The following is a 12,001-nucleotide window of genomic DNA, read 5'->3' as shown; positions in this document are numbered from 1 at the left end:
TATTCATCTTTGCAGTATATGCAGAGATTTGTCTTTCAATGAATATTTTCTATATTTTATAATTAATTTATTTTAATTGGAGGCTAATTACTTTACAATATTGTGGTGGTTTTTGCCATACATTCACATGAATCAGCCATGGGTGTACATGTGTTCCTGTACATCCTGAACTCCCCTCCCATCTCCCTCCCCATCCCATCCCTCAGGGTCATCCCAGTGCACTGGACCTGAGCGCCCTGTCTCATGCATCAAACCTGGACTGATGATCTATTTCACATATGATAATATACATGTTTCAATGCTATTCTGCCAAATCATCCCACCCTTGCCTTCTACCACAGAGTCCAAAAGACTGTTCTTTATCTCTGTGTCTCTTTTGCTGTCTCACATATAGGGTCATCATTACCATCTTTCTAAATTCCATATATATGTGTTAATATGCTGTATTGGTGGTTTTCTTTCTGACTCACTTCACTCTGTATAATAGGTTCCAGTTTCATCCACCTCATTAGAACTGATTCAAATGTATTCTTTTTAATGGTTGAGTAATATTCCACTGTGTATATGTACCACAGCTTTCTTATCCATTCATCTGCAGATGGACATCTAGGTTGCCTCCATATCCTAGCTATTGTAAACAGTGCTGCAATGAACATTGGGGTACACATGTCTTTTTCAATTCTAGTTTCCTCGATGTATATGCCCAGCAGTGGGATTGCTGGGTCATAAGGCAGTTCTGTTTCCAGTTTTTAAAGGAATCTCCACAGTGTTCTCTATAGTGGCTGTACTAGTTTGCATTCCCACCAACAGTGTAAGAGTGTTCCCTTTTCTCCACACTCTCTCCAGCATTTATTGTCTGTAGACTTTTTGATAGCAGCCATTCTGACTGGCATGAGATGGTACCTCACTGTGGTTTTGATTTGCATTTCTCTGATACTGAGTGATGTTGAGCATCTTTTCATGTGCTTGTTAGCCATCTGTATATAATTATTTTAATATGAGAAAGTATGCAATTACAGTCTTCAACAAATATTAAGTGAGTCCCTTTTTATCACTACTAAAATAGATACTGGAGATACAGCAGAGAATAAAAATCTCCTGACAGATTTTACAGAAATATCATTAGATGAATCAATAAACAATTTTCCTAACTTGGAAGAAAATTTTAATTTCATGCTAGAGAGCAGGTTATCAATATGCTAATTGCTTATCTACAATTAAATGTATAGATTAATGGTTGAAAAATCAGGAAATTATAATCTGAGAATCTCCTATACTTATGTTTAAGAGACAAAGGTGTCTCTAAGAAGGCAAAACCATTTATCAACAAATTCATTTTCTCATAGCAAGATTTATTCTGATGTCATTTTTAAAAGATGATATATAATGGAATCATCTACAGGATTTTTTTTAAGCCACACAGCTACACTGCTGCTGCAGCTAAGTGGCTTTAGTTGTATCCGACTCTGTGCGACCCTAGAGACAGCAGCCCACCAGGCTCTCCCGTCCCTGGGATTCTCCAGGCAAGAACACTCGAGTGGGTTGCCATTTCCTTCTCCAATGCATGAAAGTGAAAAGTGAAAGTGAAGTTGCTCAGTACTGTCTGACTCTTTGCGACCCCATGGACTGCAGGCTACCAGGCTCCTCTGTCCATGGGATTTTCCAGGCAAGAGTACTGGAGTGAGGTGTCATTGCCTTCTCCGACACAGCTATGCCACCTCCCAAAGAAATGGAATTATATTTGCCTAAAGACTAGTGCTCAGACAAGATTGAAAACAAGTGTCCTATAAAATTAGAAAATCTAGAATAGGATGCTCAGAAATTTGGGTCAGTCCAGCATTTCATGTACTCTTTATGGAGGAGCCTGGAAGGCTGCAGTCCATGGGGTCGCTGAGGGTCAAACATGACTGAGCGACTTCACTTTCACTTTATATTTTTGTGCGTTAACATTTTGTAGTGTAGTGCCAAAATTGCAGGTGCAAAGAAAGAAATAGATATAGTGACTTTGATGGAAGCAAAGATGTTGAAAGTAACGTCTTTACTTTAAAAAAGTAAAAAAGATATTTTAAGTGTAGGACATGAAATGCCCACTGAAAGTCTGCAATAAAAAAACTCACTAGCAAATAATCCTATGTCCAAGTAAATTGTCTTTTATATATGAAAGAAACAGAATGTTTCTGATATGAAATAGCTCAGATAGTAGTTCATGTAATAGCTCATGTAATTTCTTAAATTTTTCAACATTAATGCATTCAAGCAAGAGATCAATGAAAGTGTCAGATATCAAGAACCAACAGACTAAAGAAAAATTGTTACCAGTATTTGAAATATGTTGTTGATTCGTAGTCAGAATCCACTTTAGCATCCCACTGTCTGGTTTCTTGTACTATAAGGGCTAGAAAGTGAAAACTATTAGATATATTCATGTAAGAATTTAAAGGGGGAGGCAGATAGAGACTGTTCTCTGAAGTACTCTTTTCTAGAAAATGAAATGTAAAGATGCCAGCATTTCATCTCTAGATTAATGGTTGTCAAGATGAAGATTGGATGGCAGTGTCAGCCAGATTCTCTGTTGCAGTGTGCTTAAATAATTTACTAAAGACTAGTCACACAAAAAAAGCTTGAACTAACTATGTTTAATAATGAAATAATGAATATTTTCCTCCTGAATTCAGGAACAAGATAAATACAAATCCAATTTAAAACTGTAAGAGAGACTATAACAAGAATTAATAAGTGAAAGTTGAATGGTGGCTCAATGAAAGGTGAAAATTTAAACCAAATTGGATTTCTATATGAGCAATAAACAATTGAAAATTGAAAGTGTAAAATAATACCAGTTACAATAGCATTTTAAATAGAATAAATTTAAATGAATGATGTACAAGACCTCTACTTTGGAAACTACTAAACATCACTAAGAGAACTCAAAGAAGGCCTAAATAAATATGGAGCTAGACCATGTTCATCGATTGGAAGACATAATATTGTTATAATGTCAATTTTCCCCGAACTGATCTCCAGATTCAAAACATCTCCAATTAAGTAGGCAGAATAATGGCTCCCCCAGAGAGGTCCTCATTCTATCCCTTTGAACTTGTGAATATATTATGTGATGCAGTAAGAAAGAATTAAAGTTTCAGGTGGAATTAAGGCTGCTAATCAGAAACCTTAAAGTAGGGAGAGTGTTCTGAATTATATGGATGGACCCAAAACAACCAGAAGCATCCTTCAATGAAGGAAAAAGGATACAGAAGAGTCAATGTCAGAGTGATCGATCTGAGAAAGTCTAGACTGGCCATTCCTAGCTTGAAGAGGGGAGGAATCCACACGCCAGTGACCATGGCAGCCCCTAGAAACTGGAAAGTGCAAGAAAATGAATTCTTCCTAGAGCTTCCAGAAAATAATGCAACCCTACCAACACCTTGTGATTTTCTCAGAGATATCCATTTTGGACTTCCAATCTCCAAAAATGTAAGATAATAAATCATGTTATTTGAAGCCACTAAGTTTTTGGTAGTTTGGAACAGCAGCAATAGGAAATCAATAAATCAACCAATTTTGTTTATGAAATTCACCAGCTGATGCAAAACTGACATGCAAATGCAAAAACCTACACTATCCCCAAATCTTCTTAGAAGAACAAAACTGGAGGAATGACATCACCTGATTCCTAGATTTACTATAAAACTGCACCAATCAGGACAATGCAGTATTGGCCTAAGCATAGACAAATAGGTCAATAGAGAGCTCAGAAATTGATGTATAGAGTCAACTGACTTTTTGCAAAGGTGTCAAAATTTAATAAGAAAAAGAGAATCTTTCAATGAATGATGTTGAAATTACTGGATATTCTATGGAAAATACTGAAGTTCAACTTCTACCTCACACCATACAGAAAACTTTAACTTGAAATGAATCCCTGACTAAAAACTAAAGCTAAAATTATAAAGCTTCTACAATAAAATATAGAGAAATATCTTCATAAGCTTAGAGTAGGTAAAGACTAATCATAAAAGAAAAATTCATGTGTTGAACTTTTTAAAATTAAAGCTTTGTCTCTTCCAAAGACACCACTAAGGAATTAGAAAAGGAAGCCATAGTCTAAGGTTCCTGCATATTCAGGATGATCTGTGCAATCACCAACAGACAACACTGCCTTTGTGAAACTCTGGGAGTCCAGTGAGAAGTACCAGCACATCCCTGGAGCAGAGACAAATACAAGATGGACATACTGATGAGGTTAAGAACAGTTTTACTTTACTACCTACCACCTCTCCTCCAAGGTGTCACAGCTCAGTGCCAAAGGAGACTTCCTTAGCCTGTGATTTCTCCACTGGGAGAATGTGAGAGTATCTGAGTGAGCAACCAGCTTCCCTAGCTGTACAACAAAGACACTGACAAGCAAACCAGCAAACCGACTTCTTTCTCACTGTATTCAGTATGCTGAGATGTGCTGCAAGACTCATGGGCAATGGTGACCGTGAGGACGGAAGAGCCTGAAAAAGCAGCAGCTAGGACTCTTGGAGGGCAACAAAAAGAGGCAGTTCCTACTAAATGCATAGCAGGCTCCATCAGCAAAAAAAAAAAAAAAAGAGGACAAAAATAAATAAAAGTATGAAAAAGACATTACAACTGCTACCACACAAAATAGGATCAAAAAAGACTACACCAATAAATTGGACTACTTAGAAGAAACGGTTAATTTGTAAAAACATACAACCTACCAAGATTGAATTAGAAAGAAATATTGGTAGAAAATCTAACAGACCAATTACTAGTAAAGACACTGAATCATATATGACAAGCCCAGAGCAAACACCATACTCAATAGTACAAGGTTGTAAGCTTTTCCTCTAATATCAAGGGCAAGACAATGATGACCACTCTTGCCACATCTATCAATATAGCTGGGAAGTCCTAGAAAAGGAAAAGAAATGAAAAGCATCCAAATCAGAAAGTGAGAAGTAAAACTGTCTCTGCAGATGACATGACCTTTAATATAGAAAATCCTAAAGATGTAATACAAAAGCCCTAAGAACTAATAGACAAATTCTGCGAAGTTGCACATAGAAAAACTACAGGCTATTTAGACATTCCGCACATATGTAGGGGAGTGTGTCAATGGATAAATTATATCCTAATGTAAGTATGTGATGAACACAGAATTCAAGACCATGATTCCCCTGGGGGTCAGGCAGGAAGACAGACTGGACAGTGTGAAGCCACATAGCCAGCTCTAAGCTATTAGTAAATTTTCAGCTCTTGAACAGAAGGGCAAGCTGACACATGTTCATAGTATTATCTGTAATTCATTGAAAATGAAACAATGATTATATGTCTCATGAACCTAGAATTTAATTATTCCATGATTTTGTAATCAAATATTTTATTTCCTATGGACACAATATCTAGATAATTGCCTGTATTTCTCCAACTTGATATCTTACCTCTTGAATAAACCAAATTTCAATTAAATGTGTTATTTTAATAAATATGGTTTACATTATATGTATAATATTCCATAGAAACATAAGCGCAATATATAAATTTACCTCTGAAATTAATTTCCATGGAAGAAATCTAAATAGAAAATGGATAGACCCCAAAGTCTTAAGGGAACTTTTCATAAAATTGTTGTTTGGAGTAGATTCTGACCACAGTCAAAGATTTGTTAATCACCTCTGTGGGGCACCAGTCCCCAAGGTCTAAATCACATCCACATAGTAGCCTTTAAAATTGCACACAAATATTTCCCTGCTCCATCAATACGATTCTTGTAGTATACGCAGACCGACATAGCACTCTCTTTGTTTAATTAGGCAAAAATCTATCTACAAATGCATTTAACAAAAGTATACACTAAAAGACTACAAATATACTATCAAAAATACATTTAACAAAACCTAATTCTTCAGCTCTTCAACCAGTCCTGCATCTAGCTTTTCTCCAACATCCACATTAGATGGAGACCTCTATTTCACCTCAGTTCAGCTGTTGTATTTAAACACGAATGTGATTGTCATGTTATTAATAGTATAAGAAACTGGTGGCTATTCCAATATTTCATAGGCTCAGTGACTCGCCAAACAATTTTTCTGAATTATCAGTGAAATGAAGGATCATCATAGTGTGCACAGGAGTACATCTGGACTACTTAAGAGCATAACAACTGTGAATTCTACCCTCATGAAAGTATGCTGCTGCTGCTAAGTCGCTTCAGTCGTGTCCAACTCTGTGCAACCCCATAGACGGCAGCCCACCAGGCTCCCCCATCCCTGGGATTCTCCAGGCAAGAACACTGGAGTGGGTTGCCATTTCCTTCTCCAATGCAGGAAAGTAAAAAGTGAAAGTGAAGTCACTGAGTCGTGTCCAACTCTCAGCAACCTCATGGACTGCAGCCCACCAGACTGCTCCTTCCATGGGAGTTTCCAGGCAAGAGTACTGGAGTGGGGTGCCAATGCCTTCTCCGCATGACGTTCTAATATGTTTTTCTTCTGGTAAGTATTTGCTGCTATCTCCAACAGAAGACATGGAGTAGAAACCAGATCCTAGGTAGCACAGATGATCTCAGCCTAACATGAAAGCAAATATGTGACAGATATGTGAGATAAAAATGAACCCTAATACACTAATTCCCTCTCAGGAATGAAGATTATATTAAATTTCAACAAGAGCAATTAGTGAATATTTTAACTTAGTAAATGCTCTCTATGCTGAGCATCTTACTAAACAGTTTATATGAAATAAATCATTTAATTATCCTCACAAACCATTCTATAAAGCAGGTGCTCTGCTGCTGCTGCTGCTAAGTCGCCCCAGTAGTGTCCGACTCTGTGCAACCCCATAGACAGCAGCCCTCCAGGCTCCCCCGTCCCTGAGATTCTCCAGGCAATAACATTGGAGTGAGTTGCCATTGCCTTCTCCAATAGCAGGTGCTCTAGAATAACTGTTTTACAGATGAGGAAACTCAGGCTTAAAGACAATAATTAGCTGCTTCAGTTCACACAGTGAGAAAGTAGCTGAAGGGTGTTCTAATACCATCACTGATGGTCTGAATCTAGAGTTCAGGACTCTCAGGTACTTTTACACTGTATTTTTCTGCTTTGGCTTTGCATGGTTACAGCAATCTACCTCTTACTTTACAGTTATAAAAGATCCATTTAATATCTCTTTATTTTTTATAGAATTTTAGACAACTATAAATTTTATGTACCTAGTTTTATCTCCATATCATTGTGTACACTCAAGTTATGTTTAAATATGTCTGATTCATTTGTCTTAGATTTCACTGAAGAAAGTACAGTGTAAAGTTATGCTACATTATTAGAAACTGAAGTTCATACTATGAAAAATGAAAGTGAGTTTTAATTAAAATATAGCATGCCTCTTTTTAACATCTATTTCTTCAACACATGTTCTAAGTCTCTTTTTATATCATATTGACTTTTAAATTTAAAATGATATCTAAATTTTGAGACTTCAAAGCTTAAACCAAAATATTAAAAAGCATAAAATAAAGTCTTTTATTTGGGTTCATAAGATTAAATTACATAAAGTATGACTCCTGTCTTGACAGCGCGTCTAACAAGTTCAGTTCAGTTCAGTTCAGTTCAGTCACTCAGTCGTGTCCGACTCTTTGCGACCCCATGAATTGCAGCACGCCAGGCCTCCCTGTCCATCACCATCTCCCGGAGTTCACTCAGACGCATGTCCATCAAGTCCGTGATGCCATCCAGCCATCTCATCCTTGGTCGTCCCCTTCTCCTCCTGCCCCCAATCCCTCCCAGCATCAGAGTCTTTTCCAATGAATCAACTCTTCGCATGAGGTGGCCAAAGTACTGTAGTTTAAGCTTCAGCATTATTCCCTCCAAAGAAATCCCAGGGTTGATCTCCTTCAGAATGGACTGGTTGGATCTCCTTGCAGTCCAAGGGACTCTCAGGAGTCTTCTCCAACACCTCAGTTCAAAAGCATGAATTCTTTGGCGCTCAGCCTTCTTCACAGTCCACCTCTCACATCCATACATGACCACAGGAAAAACCATAGCCTTGACTAGATGGACCTTAGTCAGCAAAGTAATGTCGCTGCTTTTGAATATGCTATCTAGGTTGGTCATAACTTTTCTTCCAAGGAGTAAGCGTCTTTTAATTTCATAGCTGCAGTCACCATCTGTGGTGATTTTATTAACTTCTAACAAGGAGCCTTATATAATCCAAAGTTTAAATTAAGACTGTAATGTTTTCCACCTGCTAAAACTGGCTAAAATATTTTAGAAAGCATGTGTAAATCATAGACTGTCACTATTCCCTTCAACAGTGTAGCACACCTGGTGCACTGTGTTTACTTCTAAACTCACTATTCTGAGGCATTTGATAAACCATGGTGCATCCAATGGACTGCAACCAGAAGAGCATAGTAATTAAAGATCGTTCAGTGACCTATGCACTTGGTCTGGGAACATATATGTAAGTGTATATTTAACAATAGATTCTAATATTAAAAGAGACTTAAAAGACATATAAAAATTCTTAATGAACCCAATTAAACAATAGTGTCTACAGATGCACATTTGAGTAATTAAACTAGTAAAATACAAGGAGGTGGTTACTATAAACTAAAAAATTTAAGCATTCCAGTTTAGTTGTAGACCACATGGTGAATCACCAGCATGAAAAACAAAGGAAATGAGGGATAAATAGAGTAACAGTGATTTGGGGGTAGGAGAATATAGCTTTTCATTTTTAGAATTAAATGTGAACAAAGGCTTTCTGTCTTTCATTGGAAATCCTTCCACAGAAGGATGCACTTCCAAGTATCTTCACAAATATTAACCTTCACAATATCCCTTCGCATAACACATAGAGAACCTAATAGACAGACAAGTTGAATAAATTGCCCAAGGACACATTGCTTCTGAGTGATGAAGCTGGAATTTGATCCCAAGCACTCTGAGTCAAGAACTTGTGCTCTTAAGCAATCTGCTTAACTTAGTCTGGCATCTACTGCATAGAAACTGGATACTCATAATTAAATTAAATTTCCATTTTATATTGAGAAAAACTACACCTCTATTTCATACTACTTAATAATAACAGTTCTTTCATCATGATTATAATATATGATGTTCTAATTAAAATGCTTATACAAATGATATACTGTAGGTAATTTATCTTTACCTTATCTTACTATAACTGTAACAAATAGGTTATTATTCCTTGGCCACAAAGACACTATAAATGCAAAGTATACATTTAGGTCTGAAGTTCACAGTTAGAGATTGTATACATTAAAAAATTCATAAACTAACTCAGTAATTAAACATTCATCTGTTTAATGATATGATACCGTATCCAGACAAAGTAAGACTGATATTATTGTATCCCTTATCTGTATTCTTTTAGAGTTGAAATTAGGTGATAGTTTTACCTATAGAGTTCCAAAGCAACCAGAGGATAAACTCATGTAATTAGTAAATTCCATGGGGAAAAACAACTCATTCATTGTTTAATAAACTTCTTGTTTCAATTAACTGCCTTGTTAATTTTGCTGAAGGGACAGATAAATAGGAGCTAACGCAGGTTGCTACCATGTGTATGTGGGGACCAAAGCCTTCTGGAATTAGTTCAACTTTTAACTCTGCAACAAATCAATAAGACTGCTGAGATGGTGTAATAACATTCATAAAGGTGTTCAAAGAAATCTATAGCATCTGTACACATAAATAAAGGTTAATAAAAAGGTTTTTTTCCTGGCACCAAAAGCACATTGCACAAAAAAAGGGCAAGATAGTAAAGAACATCAAAGTTAATACAAGAACAACAGGGTAATGTTGAATAGAAGGAAAAAGTGGAGGAGGATGCTGGTTGTGATGATTATTATTATGATTATAAAGGTTGAGATAAGACATTTGGAAGTGAATATGGAAAGCGATTGTTAGCAAATGGTAGAGCTTACCCCAGGAGAATGTCATTTAACTTTTACCTTAAGCTCAACAGCTTTATAAGAAAAATATTTGTGTGACTCAGTGGTCAAAATTCATTTTTAGAAGCGTTCTGGGGAATTCTCTGGCAGCCCAGTGGTTAGGATCCACATTTTAACTGTTGGGGTCCCAGTCTCTATCCTTGGTTAAGGAACTAAGATCCTGGGAGCCATGTGGCATGGCAAAAATTAAAAATAAAATAAAACTACACTTGATATGATTAAATATGTAGAGATTTGGGGAAATGAACACAGCAGATATGTTAAGAGGTGTTCCAAAATGGGAAAAAGCATGCAAATAAGTGACCTTTGGATATTCATGACAAACTTCAGAGGTTTTTAGTTCTACCTAAGGCTGACACTATGTTTTCTTACCATGGTATAGCTTCCTAGTTTTTCAAAAGGAGCAATGGGAACCAGCAATGGAAGTTCCAGGACAGACTTCATCCTTCTGGGCTTTTCTGATCGGCCCCAATTGGAACACATCATCTCTGTGATTGTCTTCATCTTCTATATTATAACCCTGGTAGGAAACACAACTATCATTCTTGTATCTTACCTAGACACCCAGCTCCATACGCCCATGTATTTCTTCTTATCCAATTTGTCTTTTGTGGACCTCTGTTACACAACTAGCATTATCCCCCAGATGCTGGTAAATCTATGGGGTCCAAAAAAGTCTATTACATATGGAGGCTGTGTGCTCCAATTCTTCTTTGCCCTTGACTTGGGAGCCACAGAATGCCTTCTCTTGGCTGTAATGGCTTATGACCGCTATGCTGCTGTCTGTCAACCTCTTCACTACACAGTAATAATGCACCCGGAGCTTTGCCAGAAGATGGTGTTGATTGCCTGGTTAGGTGGTCTTGGCAGTGCCTTAATTCTTTGCTCTTTGACTTTGAAATTGCCAAGATGTGGGCACCGGGAGGTAGATAATTTTTTCTGTGAGATGCCAGCATTGATCAGGATGGCTTGTGTCTATTCAAAAGTAATTGAAGTTGTTGTCTTTGCTCTTGGGGTGGTATTTCTTCTGGTACCTCTGTCACTAATTCTCATCTCATATGGAGTCATCACTCAAGCTGTCATGAGAATCAAGTCAGCAGCAAGGTGGCGAAAGATCCTTCATACATGTGGTTCCCACCTCACAGTAGTATCTCTGTTTTATGGAACAATCATTTATATGTACATGAAGCCACATACTAGTGCCTCGCAAGATGAGGGGAAGTTCCTTACTCTCTTTTACACCATTGTCACACCCAGCCTTAACCCTCTGATATACACTTTAAGAAACAAAGATGTAAAGAGTGCAATGAAGAGAATATTGTGGATTAAAATAAATGTCCAGCGAAGTCATGAATTAAATAGAAAAATCAGAGTGTAGAGAGTTAAAGAAATAATATTGACCTTTCCCAACAGAAGATTAATCAATACTTTTATTCAAAGAGCACTTCTTGGGTGTTTACCATGTACCAAGAATTGTACTAGGTACTGACTCTGTAAATAAATAGGAAGTAGGGATAAATGATAAGGAGACAGATAAATAAATATACATAAATAAAATGTAATTCATACATTTAAAAGCTTCAAGATTAATCAGGGACTACAAATAAATAAATAATTATGAAATGTGGTAAGTATAGCAATGTACAAAAGATTGAGGAAATAATATTCATAAGCGTCTGTTATAGATAAGATTGTACTGATTTTTTTTCTTCCCAGACATATCACTTATATTAGAAATAACACTCTTTCATTTACCTGATTTTGCCAGAGGAGATTTTGTGGTGAAGACTAACAGCTCACCAACACTCATTCCACCTTCTGCCTCAAGTTTTAAAAGACCAGAGGGCTACTACGCTGGGGTGTCCCTGGTGGCTCAGTGGTAAAGAATCCACTTGCCAATCCAGGAGACACAAGTTGGATCCCTGGGTTGGGAAGACCCCGTGGAGAAGGAAATGGCAACCCACTCCAGTATTCTTGCCTCGGAAATCCCATGGACAGAAAGTCTGGTGGGCTACAGTC

The 12,001-nt window shown here is 37.1% G+C and overlaps 1 protein-coding gene across 1 annotated transcript; it reads left to right on the top strand.

Moving 5' to 3' along the window:
• On the top strand, positions 9,909–11,595 carry LOC102173348 (putative olfactory receptor 2W6). The gene has a single exon (XM_005696794.3). It carries the CDS (start codon positions 10,389–10,391, stop codon positions 11,358–11,360), a length of 972 nt encoding a protein of 323 aa, XP_005696851.1. The 5' UTR covers positions 9,909–10,388; the 3' UTR covers positions 11,361–11,595.

Source organism: Capra hircus, chromosome 23 (genome assembly GCF_001704415.2).
Source record: "Capra hircus breed San Clemente chromosome 23, ASM170441v1, whole genome shotgun sequence".
Classification (NCBI taxonomy): domain Eukaryota; kingdom Metazoa; phylum Chordata; class Mammalia; order Artiodactyla; family Bovidae; genus Capra; species Capra hircus.
This window is presented reverse-complemented; position numbering and strand designations above follow the sequence as displayed.